The 17,952-nt window shown below is 41.1% G+C and overlaps 1 protein-coding gene across 8 annotated transcripts in view; it reads right to left on the bottom strand.

Moving 5' to 3' along the window:
- PKP4 (plakophilin 4) overlaps positions 1-17,952 on the bottom strand; it is a 100,493-nt gene that overhangs the window by 59,894 nt on the left and 22,647 nt on the right. For all 8 annotated transcript variants that reach the window (XM_075757409.1, XM_075757407.1, XM_075757411.1 and 5 more), the window contains exon 2: positions 9,666-9,799. In XM_075757409.1, the coding sequence (XP_075613524.1) occupies positions 9,666-9,794 (129 nt within the window). In that variant the 5' untranslated portion in view covers positions 9,795-9,799. The remainder of the gene's footprint in view (positions 1-9,665; positions 9,800-17,952) is intronic.

Here is a 17,952-nt window from a genome sequence, read left to right as displayed (position 1 = left end):
CCCCTTCCATTAGGTTGGCATCTAAGCTGTCAAGCTTCAGCATTAGAAAAGCTGAGCACAGTCAATGCTCAGACATGAAAGAGCATTTTAGGACATAGGTCCTAAACTTGGATTTTATTAAAGCCTGCTTTTAGACAGAATTCTAAAGCTAAATCCTTTTAATCCTGAGCTCTGGTATGAAAAGCCTCATGAGCATGATAACCTGCAGACTTCAGCAAATCTCATGGGCCTGTATATGGACTAGAAAGTACGAATAATATCAGAATTATTCTGAACAATATCAGAATATTGCATGACATGTAACTGCATCCAGCAGCAGAGACCCAGTTGTCACAGCCTGATAATAGGTCTGAGCATGACTCGACTTTATGTTATATCAAAGAGGTACACATGCACCCAGTCAGTTCGTGTGGGGAGTTTTCTTTTGGAGAGAAAATAAGAGAAAGTGTATTAAGCAAAAAAAAAAGTCAAAGAAATATAAAATGAGAATTTATTTTCCAGTTCTAAGTCTGAATATAGATAATACATCCATCTGAAACCAATTCACCAGCCAGTCATTAACATGTTAGTGGAGAATGCTGTGATTTTCAAAAAAACATTCAGATGCTGAAGCTCTATAAGTTTTGAAGCAAATGTCAACACGACAAGCTTTTTCCAAGTAAACCATGATGTATTATATAGCATGCAACAAACAAATCTTTAAAATAAACAGTATTGCACTGCTTGTTTGCAGAAATAATATAAAACATTTATGTTTACAGCCGTTTCCTGTTCCTTATTTTTCAATCAATATTTAAATAGCAACACCATTAATACAAACTATGAATTTGAACACGAGACTCAAGATGCCTATTGTTATTTACTGATCTTTTAATCAGATTAATAAAATAAAACATATGCTAGCCATTATTTGCTTCCATTCAACCAATCTCTATTAATTTGCCTTTTCATTACAGGCAGGGGCATTAATGAAAATAACATTATTCTAGAAAACACTCTTCATACATGCTATGAATACACACTCGTCTGAGCTGTCTTCTCCTGCACTCTAACAGAGCCCAGCTCATGCGCGTTTATGCAGGAGGGCAATTTATAAGGCAAATGTTATCACTAGGCAACTTTTGCCATTTTGCATTCCAGGAAAAAATTGGAGTAAATTACCAAATCCTACAAAAACGGTGACGTTGTCTAGAAAGCCTTTTTACATAAAGTGAATCAATTAAAAAGGAACATGTAAGACAGGAAACAGGACCAAAGTTTTTGATGCTGACAAAAAAAAAAAATCCAAAAAACCCCACAGTGCACTGAACTGCAAAGGTGTAAGAGGCATGCCATTTTAAAATCATTTTGATGGTTAGGAAGATCTAATGTATTTTTGCAAGTACAGGCAAAGCATTGAAAAAAAAATTCATTTCTATTTTCTAGTTTGAGTAAAGTTCTCATGCGTGCAGCCCATGGTCCCAATGAAGTAGCAAAGTTTACATACTTTTTGAAACAATGAGTGCTGACTTTTCTATGTCTCTTCTGAAATTTGATATCTGCAGCTGTAGTTGATATGTCTTAAATACCTGCATAAATACGTATGAGGGATAATTTTAGAGGTACCATCTTTACAGATGGAATACATCTTGGTTTAAGCCTTTTTTTTCCTTTTATCTTAAATCATATTATTACAGAAAACTAAGTCCTAATTAATTCTAAATAAGTGCATTGATCATCTCCATAGTTTAGGCTTCCTTATAATGGTGTTTTACACCACTTTGGATACCTAGCACCACCATGTTTATCTATCAGACAGTATACTACTTCTTGCAGGAATCTATTTCAATTTGTTTCTCTTGGCAGCTTCTCTGAAAGTAGTGGAAGAGCATGCTCCTTGAACAGGATGCTCCCATACAATGCTGGCTGCCAGCAACAGAGAGAAGCTGCTGCCCTAGGCGAAAATCAGTATTAACTGATTTTTATACTACTGGCATGTGACAAAATGGCATGACAGAAGCCAAACAAAACAATTAATAAGCTTGTTTTCATTTGCAGATGAACATCTATGTGGCCAGAACATACTAAAGTTGTGGATGTAGATTACAGAATATGCTGCCATACTGCATCAAAAGGACCAACCAAATCTTCTGAAACATACACACTGCAATGCCTTGGCCAGAGCTACTCTTTTTCAAAATTATCATTATTATACAATGAAGGGGGAAAAAAGCCCTATAATTCTATTCACCTGTTTAGCAGTAACTACTTAATCACCTTATAAAACTACAGGTTTTGTATTCACAACCTACACGAAGCTACAAAACCTGCCAGCTTTAAATACAATTACATTTTAGTAACAGGAAGCACATGCATGGTTCAAGAAAAAGAAAGCACCTTGCTTTGGAAAGACAATCCTGCAGACTGCAGGCAAACTTCCATGAGTGAAAACCAAAACCCATCAAATTTTTGAGCTGTGTAATTTCCTTTTGGAGGCTGAAGTTTCCAGAGGAGGAACCAACCCCGCACAGGATGCTGACCTTGTGGTGCATACCCCAGGGGACCAACAACAGCTCGTATTTGGCAGGCTCTGCAGGCCAAACAATACTCCGTCTGCAACAGTGTCTACATCTCACTCAAGAACACACTTCAAGGTCTTCACCACCACAAGACACAGAAGAGACAACTTACACCAGTCACTTTTCATTTGAAAGCCGAGCACCTCTGACCGGCTTGTGGCTTCCTGACAAGTGAAAACAACTGCCAACACACTATACTGGGCTATTCACAGAAAATAGTTGAAAACAGATAAGCAATGGGAACATAATTTGTATGACTGACCATGAAGACTGTCATTCTCCTGCTTCAGGCCTTGGATAATAAAAGGTTGAGGCAACTCTGTGCTTCCTATTTGCATCTCATTATGATGCCACGTTGCAGAGATCCAACATTTTCATTTTTGTTGATGAGGAACTTTTATCCCTCAGTAACATGGATGAGAACGAGGAGTCTACATTCACAATTTTGAAAATAAATATTACTTCTTCCTGCCCTGTTGTGATTTGAAAACCTCTAGCAAAACACCGATAACTTTAAACAAACAGTGGTCCAACTGGCTAACCGAAGGTTTTCTGGTGACAACTATGCAAGAATCAGCAGGAACGGCACAGAGCAGTGAAGACAACTCAAACTCTTTTTGAATGGTACGTGTCTGGCTAGTCAGACCAGGATTGGGCAGTTGGGACATCTGAGAGAGGTGATGCCTTAACAGAGAGATGTGGCTCTTGCAGCTTCTCGGCTTCTACAGTTCTCAATGGTTGCTGTGATAGAAGACAGGGCTAGGATGGGATGTTATTTCAAATTGTAGTAACACTGGGATATACCAAGTTGCTACAATTGCCAAAAGTCACTGTATTTGTGAAATATTAAGAATGTAATTGTAAGCTGAACTACGAAATGTTTTACTAATCATAAATATCTTGCCTGTTGAACAATTCAGTTGAGCCTCTTCCAGTAGTTTGAGTCGATCTAAAAAAGCGTAGCTTACCTGAGAGGAATACTTTCACCTTGCATTTACCATTTCTCATTCAACTGCAACATGCAGTGCAGAGCCACACAACTCCCATTGCCTAGGAAAGTTCAAATGGTGCCAAAGAAAAGGCAATTACATTTTGGACATTTCTATGATACAAATGTGCAACAAAGAGGACAGACAAAATTAGGTTCATTTATAACTCCTGCACTAATCTATGCAGAGTTCTACGTGTTTCCACTTGCTGTAATTCGGAGCTAGATCAAGCAAACACATTGAATGCTGTGTTTTTCCAACATGAGTATCATACTGGAGTGACCTACTATTTTAATTCTCTACCAGGAAAAATTTCAATTTCTCTACAGGAAAAAAAACCTGTACTTTTAACTAACCATATTAGATCAACCTTAACATTTTCTGTAAAACTATAGTTTACTCATGCACACAACTGCATTTGCATGCTTTCAGTATCTCAGTATCTTCCAAAATAGAAGACAAAAGATAAAAAATTGGACAGGGTAAAGAGAATCACAGATTACAGGATGTAAAATGACACAGCTACAATTATTGGCTGATCGTGCTTACTCTGTATTCAACAGCAGTAGACCATTAAAGCCCTTAATACTTTTATGCCTGCATGGTTCGCTAGCCTGGTAAAACAGTTTAGTGCTGCTCTAGCTGATGAGGGATCAAAATTTAAGCAATTCATAGAAAGCTTACTCCTAGTCAGTGGTAGAAAGGAAGAATGACACTTGAGGTATTCACTGACTACATTTGAGCAGCATCCTCTTTGGAAACTCTTTGTTACAATGCTAGGGGTTTTTAAATTGGTGTAGAAGCCAAGTATACTGTTCTCCCAGCTGATGATTAGAGCTCAGTTGCTGCTTAGTAGATAGGCTGGTAATCTAAACATAGAAGTGTTACAAAAGGTATAAATACTCCAGTATATCTCAGGGGTACCCACAGTTCTAGGCAGGATCTTTTTTTAAGGGGAGTTTCTCCTCAGAAGCCTAACAGTACATGCTAGAAAGAAAAATTAATTTCTAGACCTTCATATGAATAAAGGGCTACACAGAATTTTGATTAAGGAAATGATCTAGTAATTTCATCTGAGACAGGAGTGGCATATATTTTGTCCTAGAATAAGAGCCTTGGGAAGTCTTCTTAGACTAGATTCACCAAATCTGGAAATGCTTGTAAACAGCAGAAACAGTAAACTTCAAAGTTCGGGGATTAAATAGGGAAGACCCATGCAATTGAACACAATGTTAAGAGAAGTGGAAAAAAACCCAGCTCCTCCAGTCATTCAGAAAACGTTGACAAAGATTTTTTTGTTTCACTCACACAAAGCTTGGAAGTCCATTTAATAAAAGTACAGCCTTCATTTCAGAATCGATATGCATTTATCCACCTAATTTATCACTAGATGCATGCAAATCAGAATATCAAAGTTAGACTGTTCAATGCTTGTGCCTAATTACTGAAAGTACATTTAGTAAGTCTTTTTTTCAGATATCTTGTTGAAATGACATGCCTACACAGTCGGATTACAGAGTACTTGATATAAAGCACTACATAACTGAATTGGTAAAGAAATCGCCCAAACTTAATATCAAAATACTGTCATTCTAGTAAAGAAGTTTTTAAACATTGAATAATAAAATTTTCTGCTGGATGAAGAATGCATTCTTTCCTTCATTTCCACATGAAAAAGTTAGGGTTTTGCCTTCCCCCCTGCAAACCCCGATAAAACATCTCAAGAACTATGTAAAGAATTTTGTACTTATTAAAGAAGGGAGAAAAGTAAAGTGCACACTTTCTGAATATATGATATAGTTCAATACAGTTATACAAAAGGAAAAGATTTTGCTGAAGTGTTGAACAGAAGCGAAAGCTTCTAGGAAAAAAAAACTTAGGAAAATCCAAGAGATTTGCGATTATTCATCCAAAAAGCATATCTAATCATTCTTACTCTATCGTCACCTATTTACAAAAGAAAAGGTGAAAAGTTGTCCATCATTAGGTGTCAAAAACAACTAGACCAAAGAACAAAGAAACAAAAAAAAAAAACCACCTGCCACTGCTGCAAGTGCTTCTCTCTTAGCAAAGAAAACCAGCATATTCATGTTACTTTTGAAAATTGGATCGATGGGTAGTTTTCCCTGTGAGACCTTTTCTCTCAGCCCAATCACTGAAAAGGAAAACTAACATGCTAAGCAGGAAATTCACAATTCCAAATGATCCCATTTAATCTTGCCAGTTCAGCAGCAATCCATTCCAAATTCAGCTGCAGACAGCTTGCACGTGTAAAGTAGCAGTGATTCCACAAATCAATCTGGAGTAGCTGGCAACTAGCTGCCCCTACATTAGAATCATAGACTGACAGCCTGGTGTTTGAGTGGGAAGGGACCTCACAGCCCATCTAGTTCCAACCCCCTGCCATGGGCAGGGACACCCTCCACTAGCCCAGGTTGCCCAAAGCCCCATCCAACCTGGCCTTGAACACTGCCAGGGAGCCAGGGGCTGCCACAGCTTCTCTGGGCACCCTCTGCCAGGGCCTCAGCACCCTCACAGGGAAGGATTTCTGCCTCACATCCCATCTCCATCTCCCCTCCTGCAGCTTCAGGCCATTCCCCTTGGCCTGTCACTCCCTGCCCTTGCAAACAGCCCCTCTCCAGCTTTCCTGGAGCCCCTGCAGGGACTGGAAGGGGCTCTAAGGTCTCCCCGCAGCCTTCTCTTCTCCAGACTGAACAACCCCAATGCTCTCAGCCTGTCTCCATAGCAGAGGTGCTCCAGCCCTCTGATCAGCTTCATGGCCTCCTCTGAACTTGCCCCAACAGCTGCATGTCCTTCTTGTCCTGGGGACCCCAGAGCTGAACACAACCCCGGAAAAAAGTAACTGCTATGATGTTGCCCCTACAATTTTTAACAACTTGTTATTTTAGCATGAAAATACTCAGCTTTTAATATGGATAAGAGACTCCCTACAGAACTCAGCTAAACTTTTATCCAAATACTCCTCAGGATTCAGAAATATAGACAAGTATATTTTAATGTTTTAGTTTTACTTAAAACCTGTTTCAGCATTTCCTAAGATACTTCTATGCATTATAGCATGGAAACTTTGTAACATTTTAGAAATTAAATACAAGTTTTGGAAAAAACAAAACCAAAAAAACCAACAAACCCACCAACAAACCATCAACAACAAACTACCTCCAAAACAAATCCACAGAAAACAACACTCTCCCCAAACAAACCCCCCCAAAAAACCCCAACCAAATCCCACAACCCATCATCAAATCCACTAAAAGAAAAAAAAGGCCAAAATATGTTTCAACTTCATTACAGTTAGCCTTAGGATTTCCCTGCGTTCAAAAAGGAATTCTTCCACTAGAGATGCAACTTATACCAGTAAGAGTCAGTCCTTCCCTTGATTTTCATCCAAAAGTACATCAACTGGTGTATCCGCAAACAGAATAACTTAACCTGGTAAAAGAAATATCCCCCCCTACCCCAAAGCCAGTGGTGGTTATGGTGGTAGTGTCAATTTACACTAATTAGGGATGTGTTTTTACATTAAAACAAAGCTTGAACTTTGTCAGAAAAGCACAAAGTTCTAGTAATCTAAATTTCTTCACAGATTGCACTTGTTCTGCACACATTATTTTAAATCACTAAAACTGAATGGATGTGTTTCTTTCCTAAAATATAATCAAGGGAGATTTACACAGCTGTCTCACAATTTTGTCTCAATGAGACTGTTCAGAGTTCAGAGGACACACTCCAGTTTGGCAAAAAAGTTGCTTTAAACTGATGTGGGGGTCACAGGAAAAATAAATGAATGGAGAGTTTATTTAAAGTGGCTTGTAGGGTTCATAGACTAATTCGTGCAACCTTTTCCTAAAATTGTATCTATGCCACTATGGTAGAAAGCTTAACAACATCATTCAATAAATTTATCTACCTATTTCAGAACTACTGTAGCAATTTTAAAAGTTTTTATTAAGTTAAAATCTTGCACAATTTGACAAGTAATAACAAAGGCTTTTCTGAATTGTGTTTCCACTGTAGAAAGTGTTTCTGAAGCAATGAAATTAAGGTGTGGCAATTCTTACAAATACAGACCTACTGCAAATCAAGAGAGATTCCTGTATAAAAGGAAGTTAGGCCATAGCAAACAGCATAGTAGTTTCTGTTTAAGCTTAATAAAGTAAATAACTGCACTGGAAAATATTCTGTTCTGGGCTTTCTGCCATACAGGAAGGGTGTTGAATATGTCAGTGTCCATAATTATTATCAACAGAAAAAATACCAAAAAGCAACAGTTCAGCTCTTAATTCCTTCACGTTATCATTTTCAAGAATGAAGGACAATTCACATGTTCCTCCCCCTTATATTCATTCTAGTGTGTCTATACATATTAAAGTTAAGCTACAGTTCTGAAGTTTGTGTTACACTAACTATTAAACACAATTTTATTTTTTCCTTTCATCAGAATTGAGTTACTTAACAGTCCACATGTCTAATAGTTCTTTTATGACTGGAAAGGGGAAGAGGTTCTAATCTCCTTTTTAAAATTAAAAAATATTCCATTATCATTTTTTCTCTAAGAATAAGATAAAAACATTTCTTGGGTAGGAAAGGGAATGTTAACAAATGCCTTTTTGCTGCATACTTATGTATCAATCTATTATAGACAATGCTGTCCTAATTGTATGTTCAGTTTAAGCAATCATCATTGCATCAAAACTGCAGAAGCTATCTGGACAGGAATCACAACAGTAAGACTACTGGCTGGTGATCACCAGCAATTACAGTACTGTCATTTATTGCAATGCTGCTCATCATCCAAGCTAGCATTACGAGCATGTTCTTTGTGAACTGCAAAATAAAATGGACCAACTTAAAATCACCACAACTGTACTTTAAGCATATGAGTTGTAACTGACATTTGTGAGAAGCTAAGATGGCACAAGGCAAACTACTGTCTGAGATGATGGGAAGTGACTTAAGATCACTAACTCAGATGACTGTGTTTACTCATATCTTGACAGCCTCCAGCATTAATATCCTTCGCACTGGAAGATTTAATATTAGTTTTAATATCACAAAGAAATTATTACGGTTGCTACTGTCATCTTAAAATATTTTTGAAACTATTAATTTAGGCATGAAAATAAAGAGCCAAATTTCATCATCCTGCAGAAAATTTTCATTTAAGAATGCAGTTCTATGGGTATGAAATCTTGATATCAAGATGAAATGATCTAATTCTCACCTTCTTTTTTTAAATATTAATATGGGACAACATATGAGAACTAATACATCAAGTGTTTGCATTCAGAGTTATTATCTTGGATTGAGTACAGACTTATCTTAAAAGAAGTTCTGAAACAGAGACAGCAAAGCAGATTTATTCTGAAATTCAGATGTTACAATTTACGTTTTATCCAAGAAAGATGATCCTTATTTCTAGTTCTGACAATGCTAGCCAAACGATCCCTTCTTTTTTTTTAAAAACAAACCCAAAAACTTTAGTTAGAATTTCTTTGTAGAACTGCAATTTTTTTCCCCTTGAACGATTTTACAAATTTAAGCTGAACTTGATTTCAAACACAATTTTATTTTCCCTATACAGTCTAGCACTAAGATATATATGCCCATAAATGTGTTGCAGATTTAAAATATATTACTACCTTGGTATTGATAACTGAAACCAAACTCAAAGGTTAAAACCCATTCTTTAACAAAATACAATTAATCATACCAAAACCTTTATGTGCAAATTTCTGTAACACTGTACACAACTTTGCAGAGTGTACTAAAAGGACTGGTTCTCAATGTCGCACCAATTCTACGTCAGCTTTTTAAAAAAAAAACAAACAATAAACCTGCATTTCAAGTCTGATTTACCACAACAGGGCATACGTTCCAAGGGATACAGAATACCATAATGATGCTTCTGTTCAATGCAATTAAATGAACCCCTTATATTCAGATTCTAACATTCTGATGTACAAAATACACTATGCTAACGCTAGGCAACACGTTTTAGAAACAATGATGTTTTCTTCCAGCAATGCAATAAAAGACAATTGTTAGCTCCACAATGCACAGTGAGTTTCCGAACTGCTGAAAGCAAGGTGTATACCTGTTCCTTTACAGAAGCTAGAATGGTGGTGGCGGTAGTCTCTGGTTCCATGCCTGGGCCTGTGGAAGTTTCCTGTGTTGTCTGCGGCGGCCCCTCCTCCACCATCGGGGTCTGCTCAGGGGCTGGCATTTCACCTGCAATAACAATATTTTAAAATAGTTTACATTTTGAGCCAAGATGGTTAAAATTCACGTTTTTGGGATTATTGTTTTTTTCTAAAACCGTTCCAAACTTAACCAAATTAGCAGAAAACTTTCTATTATTAATATCAACGTATGTTGCTACTACTGTGCTTCCCCTTCATAAATTGAAATCCAAATTACATACAGAACGTGAGGGCCAGGCAGAAGCAAGCAGGCAGCATGACTTTTAAAGATTATTTTTAAAACACTATCTTGTGGTTGTTACCAAGAGTAGCAAAATCCAAAATGCATGAAAAATGCTAGTGTTAAACATCAAGAACACCCAGGATTAGAAAAGTTTACCACATGTGCAGTTTTTAGCATAGAAGAATAACATGTAACAGCAGAATGCTTTGCTGTCAGGAACAAACCATGGAAGAGACTAATTATGGTAATAAAAAATTAATGGGAATAATGCTTCTAGTGTTCTTTTCGCAAAAGAGGAAATAAAACACTACAGTTAAACCTATTGCCCTGGGCTATGGATAGCGTGGAAAGGACCAACAGGATTAGCATTTGAGAATCCCAAGCTTCATTATTGTGAAGGCAGCACACTAACAATTCCAGAACATGTAAAAAAAAAAAAAAAACAGTGAAACACAAAACTATAGAAGTCCCTATTAATTGATATTACAAAGATAGTTATGAAGTGTGTTTAATATTTTGAAAATAGCAAGTAGGTGGTATTCACGTAACTTCTGCACGTATACCATGCTTTAATTTCCTTCAGGAAAAAAGAAAATAAAGCTCATGATGTCTAATGTTACAAGTAGTCAATATTTCATTTTAGATTTTCAAAATAAACAAACTCAATATTCCTAGAGGAGACAAATACGAACAGCAGCTTCCTTCCTTTCATTTCATAGACTGACAGCCTGGTTTGGGTGGGAAGGGACCTCACAGCCCACCCAGTGCCATCCCTGCCATGGGCAGGGACACCCTCCACTAGCCCAGGTTGCCCAAAGCCCCATCCAACCTGGCCTTGAACACTGCCAGGGAGCCAGGGGCAGCCACACCCTCACAGGGAAGGATTTCTGCCTCACATCCCATCTCCATCTCCCCTCCTGCAGCTTCAGGCCATTCCCCTTGGCCTGTCACTCCCTGCCCTTGCAAACAGCCCCTCTCCAGCTTTCACAAAGAACAAGACACAGTTTACACTGCAAACAGGCTCCAAGGCCGGGAATGGACCCGAAGTCTTCTCAGTCCTCACCTGTTTTAACCATGACCATCCCTTCTCCACCACCTGCCTTTAAAATGCTGAATCAGTATTCAGGTGGGCACGCAGTACCTAAAAAGACACCATACAATCTACAAGATCAGTGGCTATGCCATAAAGCTGTGCATTTCTGATTCGGTTGGAAGAGTAGTTGAGTTGACCCTCAAGGGATCTCTTCTGGAATCACCCTACGGATCACTCGCCCTGTCAGGACATTTTCTGCACTTGTGCCTATGCTCAGAGCCCAAACGCAGGCAGAGCATGGTGCTGTCAGAGGACTTCTAGTACAGGCAGCCTGGGGCAGAAAAGATGAGCGGAAGCCAGAAGAGAGGTGATGTAAGAAAAAGTATATTCATTCTGCTTTCTGTACAGTGGCACGTGCACAGTGAGAGGGATGGCTGCTGCTCAGGAGCCGCTCCAAGTGCGTTAGCAGGTGGTCTTTATTAACCACACTGCTCTAGTCTGCTGAGAGCTGGTAACACGGTTAAAGTGCAGTTTCACATCAGGCGCTGAGGGAATCAAACAACAGCTTCTGAGAAACTGAAGTGAGATGAGCGATGAGAGGCAGCGGAGCAGTCATGGGGGTAACATACACTACAGGAGCCTGGTCGCCCATCGGCTTCTACCACCGTGAATGCAGAAAGAAAAGCTGTTTCCAAAGCCACATTAGAGCACGAGCCTCACCCGGGCTCAGCGGCTTTCTGGAGAAAGGCCTCTCCTCCCCTCAGCAGCTGCAGGTCATGCAGGGAGACTGCCCAGTAACCTGGAAAGAGCCTGTATAAACAGCCTGTTCTCACCTCACGTCCATATCGCGTTTATCTTCTGGAACAGGGAGAAAGAAATTGCACAAATAACATGCTGCCAGGTTTCTGGTGTCAGGATTGCAGAGGGAAATCTGAGCAGGCTAGTTTAGCCACACAACAAGCAACTTCTTTTCCTTCTTCCCTCACCTCACCGTCCAACAGGACCAAACCAGTAACGTGGCAATACAAAGGCCATACCACTCTGCCCTCATCTAAAAAACTGAAGTCCACAGTACGTTTCTTCCCCTCCCGGCACAGTCACGGCACCTCCATGCCCCAGCAAAGCCTTTCCCATCACGTCGAGCCTCACCTGCCCCACACCCTGCTCTCTGAGGGCCAAGAGGCCCAGCCACCGCCCTGCCCCTCACCGCCAGGCAGGCGGCCGCAGGTGAAAGGGGCACAGTGGCAGGCTGTGGGGTGCGTGGCCCCCCGTCCCTCCCCACCCAGGCCGCCAAGCCCCAAGGGGCGGGAGGCGGCAGCCCCACCTGGACCACAGCCTCCGGCCCGGCCCGCCTCCCGCCCGTTCCTGGCTGGCTCCGAATAAACGGGCTCTTCGCTTGGCTGCCGGAGAGCTGGTGAGAGAAGCAGGGAGCGCAGCACGGAGAGCACGAGAAGAGAGGGCAAGGCGCCGCTCCCCGCCCCTCCCGCGCCCGCTGTGCCTCCCCATCTCCGGCCACCGGACGGGGCCGGCAGCGGGTGCTCCGCGGGCCGGGAGCGGGGCCAGGAGCGGGAGCTCCGCAGGGCGGCAGCGGGTGCTCCGCAGGCCGGCACCGCCCGCAGCCCGCCCGCCCCTCCCGCCAGCGTGGGGGGGGATCAGAGACGGAGAGACGGGCCATGTCCTCCAGCTACCAGCACCCTACCTCTACCAGGGAAGCTAGAATACAGTACGTTGATTTTTTAACAACAACAACAACAAAGAGGCGAAAGGAGAAAAAAAGGATAACAACCATTTTTTCCACTGTACCTTTATCCCACCCAACTGTCTCAATGTGTGTCGAAACAGCTGTGGGTACGTGTGGCTGAAGGAGACCACGGTGGGTCTCTACAACTGGAACAGCACTGACTCTTGGAGAATAGCTATAAAGTGATATTACATGCTACCTGGCTTCCAAAGTACCACCAGATGAATAACCAGCTGTATCTGGCTATTTTTGAAATGACATTTTATTCATTTCAAGCTTGCAAATACAAAGGCTGCCACACAGATTTTTAAGCCGCCCGTAAGCCTGGCATACACCTAAAGCTTCAAGGACCGTTGTTTCTACAAGAACCGATTAAATAGCATTCAAGCAAGCGGAATAAAAAATGTACTCTAATAGTGATATAAAAGTCAAAGTGAGAGATGTAACTTTTAAGGTTTTAGAAAATAAAAATGTATTCTTCTAAGGTTTTACTGTAAAAATCAACTCTTTCATCAAGCTGTAATAACCCAAAGAATCACACAATACACGTTATGATTCCCTGGGTCACACCCAATTTTTTAAATCACTTTCCATAGTTCTTTTATGACTGCAACTCAGTGTTTCAGGTTTCTAAATGGACTGTTACATTTGCAAGCATATCATTGTATTGGCAATAAAACTACTCGGTCAAGCTCTCCCTTCATTTGGGAATATTCGCTAAGTACTCCAAAGGCCAAATTCCAAAAAAACTCTCACAAGTTACACACGAGATTCTCTCAGAAATGGGCCGCTTTCTCGTCCATACACCCCAACGTGTCTTCACCTGCACAGTAACCAGGGCAGTGTCCGTTGTGCTTTGGGACTTCCAGGTGAGCAGCACAAAATACAGTACAATAATAAATGAAGCCAATCTTTTAAATCAAAAAAAAAAACCCCACCACAAAAAAGCAGCACTGAATTCTCAATTATGCAGTAATGCATGTCTGTAGCTTTAAATCAATTAAATAATTAGATGTGTTGTGGTTTAACCCCAGTGGGCAGCTCAGCCCCACGCAGCCGCTCACTCACTCCCCCCCAGCGGGATGGGGAGAGAATCGAAGGGCAAAAGTGCGAAAACTCGTGGATTTGAGATAAAGGCGGTTTAATAGCGAAAGCAAAAGCTGCACGCGCAGGCAAAGCAAGACAAGGAATTCATTCCCCGCTCCCCACGGGCAGGCAGGTGTTCAGCCGTCCCCAGGAAAGCCGGGGTCCGTCACGTGTAACGGTGGCTTGGAAAGGCAAACGCCATCGCTCCGAATGTCCTGTCCTGCCTTCTTCCCCCAGCTTCTATTGCTGAGCACGATGCCGTGTGGTATGGGATAACCTTTTGGTCAGTGGGGTCAGCTGTCCCAGCTGTGTCCCCTCCCAACTCCTTGTGCACCCCCAGCCTGCTCGCTGGCGGGGCAGGGTGAGCAGCAGCAGAGGCCTTGAGGCTATGCAAGCGCTGCTCAGCAGTAACTAACACATCCCCGTGTCAGCAACGCTCTTTTGGTCACAGACGCAAAATACAGCACCGCAGGAGTTACTATGAAAGAATTAACTATCCCAGCCAAAACCAGTACAATGTGCCATCATGGTCATACTTTTAAATTGCCAGTTCTTTCCAAAGGTTCACCTACAACAGTAAGTTATGAGATACCTTAAAACACTGAAATCAGTGCAATATTTATTCCATCAAACAAAAGAAACTTCTTAATTTTCTTTTCTTTAAGAGATATGGGGAAGAAAAGCACAGCTTTTTTTTCTCTACTTACTTTAAAAAAACCCTTGACTTTTTGAAGCTTCTATGATGTGCCACAAAAGTACTATAAAACGTAGTGCTGGTTCCTTGTCAGTGATCACTTTCAAAGTGAACTGCCTAAAGGAATGCTTAAAAGTGGACCGACTAAAAACCTCTACAAAAATATAACAAGCACAGATGTGAGATTATCTCAATTTGTCTTTTCCATAATTTTATCTGTCACTTCACTCTCTTCTCACCCCAACACTGTGAAATAACTCTTGAACCTATCTGTAGTAAATTTCTGTATCAAATCAGTCAAGAAAACGTGCATCTGAACTAGTTGGAAGGTATGGTGAGTTGAACAGAAAATATACCCAACATCAAGTCTCTAATAATAACACTCGGATGAAAACCAATCAAATTAATTATTGATGAAGATGTCAGTGTTAAATGTACATCTAAATCAGTGTTAAGAGGTGTAATTAGAGAGCTATACCCTTCCACACAGGCAGTTGTTTTAACTGCTGTTCTTTCAATTAACACATTTCTTGGCAAAGTTACTGATTTTCTAATCTTGATTTCAAGATTAGACAGCCGTTGGCTTTGATCCTACACACACTTACATGCAGACTTAAGCAGCGCAAAGGAGTACGCTCATTCCCTCCGACCCCCTGCGTGGCCAGGCAGCTGCCGGGCGCACGAGCGGGGGCGAGGGAGGCACGGGGAGATGCTCTCCACGGCCAGCCCCACGGAGGACCCGGTCCCCACTGCCGTGCCTCCGTATGGGCACGCTGTTTGAGGAAAGGAACTCAAAGTCAATTTATATTCTCATATTCACCTTATGGGAACAGGGCATACCAAATGCAGGATTCGTGAGAGCCTTAAAATCAGGTATGAGTAAAACTCCTGAGGAGTTAATAAGAAAACCTCTTTCTTCCTTACGCAAGACTGGGATTTACTGGCTGAAGATACTCCCTGGACTTAGTTATGTTAATCACTCCTTTGGGTATGGATAACTGATTCATCACTGGAAAACAAGCAACCAGACTTCACCCCTCAAAAAACTAGGTTCATCGTTATTTTGCCTGCCTCTCGTGTCACGGCCCAGCAGTTAGATCTCGCCCAGAATGGGAGACACTGTTCTTACGTGTTTCCCGGCCCGCCCAAATCCTCATCCCCGACAACCCTTCACTGCGGTATCACAGCTGCTGAACTGCAGTCAGGATGGATGCGGGGCTGCTTCCCACAAACCTTATGCATTGATGAACCCCACAATACACACAGGTACCGTTTACAAATGCACCTTCAAGCTTCCTTGTATTCCAGCTCTTTCCTTTCTCAAATTCCTCCTGCACATTAAAGATACTGAGATCTATGAAAACTCAGAAAACGTATTTTACTGTTCTGCTCTGTGCAATGCACTTCAGCATACATTACTCACATCTTAAAATTAATGGATAAGAGAGAAAAGTTTACAGATTTAAGTTCTCTGCTGTAGCAAAGAATGCACGAGAACTGAAAGATTTAAATGTTTTGAGATGATCTTTTGGTGGATGTCACAGAACTACACACTTGTGAATGGTGTAAACAGTTCTAGTATAGCTCAAAAGTGTACCGTGAGATCCTTTGAAACTTCTGGGGGAGATTAACAGCAGACAAGGAGAACAGTAAGAATTTACTGCTGTTTTTTGTGGATTTCAGTCTCCGATAAAAAGAATGTATTTTCAATGATCTAAACATTTTTTCAGAAAAACTGTTAAATGCTTCATCTTGTAGCATACATCTGAGAAAATTCTTAACACCTATCCTGAATTTTGAAATTCCCTATTTAAAAGTAAAGGACAACAGAACGGAAGCAGTGACAATCTAGTTCTAGGCTGGCCTGCATTTACATTTTCAAACTAGATGCAAGGAAAACAAAGTCTCCAGTCTGAAATACCCTACAATAATTCTGAAAATAGCCGCTTTTCTGTCCTCTCTACCGTGGATGTTCACTCAAACAGTTTCATGAAACCATGCCGTACGTCAGATCAGAGCAAACCAGTCCATCAAAAAGAGCCAGCGTTCACTCCAAGGAGTGCACGGCAGACACGATCTCTTTGGGCAACTGCAGGGATTTGCTCAAGTAAACCACGTTTAAACAGCTGCTTTAACTGCCTCTTCAGAGGATACCTATTGCCTCCACTATGCACAATTAGCTTGTTTTCATCTAGCACGCAAAAGCACCGACTCCTAAAAACCTCCCAGATGTTCTCCTTTTGTACAAACACAGCAGACTTCTTGGCACCCCAGCACTGATGATGGGGCAGATTCACCAGTTTTCTCTCGCAGCTTGCCAATGCTGGCTTTCATACCAGTCCTCTAAGCACGCTGTGAGGTTCTGGGTTGCCAAAATGGGTAATACTTTCTTTTGTGTCTGATCGAATGGTCAAACAGCTGCAAAGCAAATAGGTTCAGTGAGTTCATCTGACACAAAGCTATGCTTTTTTGGGGGAGCTGGGAGTGTATTTTTCTGAACCAGCCGATCTTGCAGCCGTGTAATCACTGATGCAAGGAAGGAACAAGAATACACAGTTGAGGAGGAGAGAAGAAATACGAGAAATCACTGAGTGTAGGAAAACATGCTTTAATTCTTCATTGTCGTTAGCCTCTACTCCCCACCCTTCACTCTCCTCCTGTTATTTTCGTAGAGATATCCAGATAGTTTTGCCAGCACCGAGTAATCCCTCTCCTTGCAGTGCAGACCCAAGGAGAAGCCAGACCTTTCCAGGTTCCCTGCAAGACAGAAAAAGCGGTACTTTTCCACAGCTCCTTACTCACTCCCCTTCAATTCCTCTGCCTTCCTTACACAGGTCGTTCTCCCACATTTTCTCCTTCCCTGCACTCCCTGTTTCTGAGCCTCCCATTGCTGCCTTCAGGTCAGCAACAACAGCCGCCAGAGTAATTCGCGCTGAAGAGGTAATACAATTCTCACCAACGCTGTCAGCTAGGATAGGACAGACTGTACCTATTTCAGCAGGGAAACACGAGAAAAACAACGAGCAACATCTCATCACAGAAAATCCTCGTATTTATCCAGCTACAAGATTAACTCAAGCAACAGGAGTAAATCACCAAGGACATCAGAGCGATACTCATTAGTACAGAAGGAAAAAAGTTCCACTAAGCAAAAAATCAACCTTCTGGGACACTGACATGTTATTTATTATACTATTTATTATATAATAACTAAGTTATTCTTATAAATCTACACTTCAGCAACAAGGCACATCTGAGCTCTCGGTCAAAGATCCTTCTTTTTTCATCCTTTACAGTATATGTGAAAGTCAAAACCAAAACAAGACTTACTACTTTTCTACAGCTTTTAGATGAAGACATTGATTAAAATTTATCTGATTTTTTCAGTTAGTTCACAGACATGT

Source organism: Balearica regulorum, chromosome 6 (assembly GCF_011004875.1).
Source record: "Balearica regulorum gibbericeps isolate bBalReg1 chromosome 6, bBalReg1.pri, whole genome shotgun sequence".
Lineage (NCBI taxonomy): Eukaryota > Metazoa > Chordata > Aves > Gruiformes > Gruidae > Balearica > Balearica regulorum.
The sequence above is the reverse complement of the archived record's forward strand: the minus strand, read 5'-3'. Positions and strand labels throughout refer to the sequence as shown.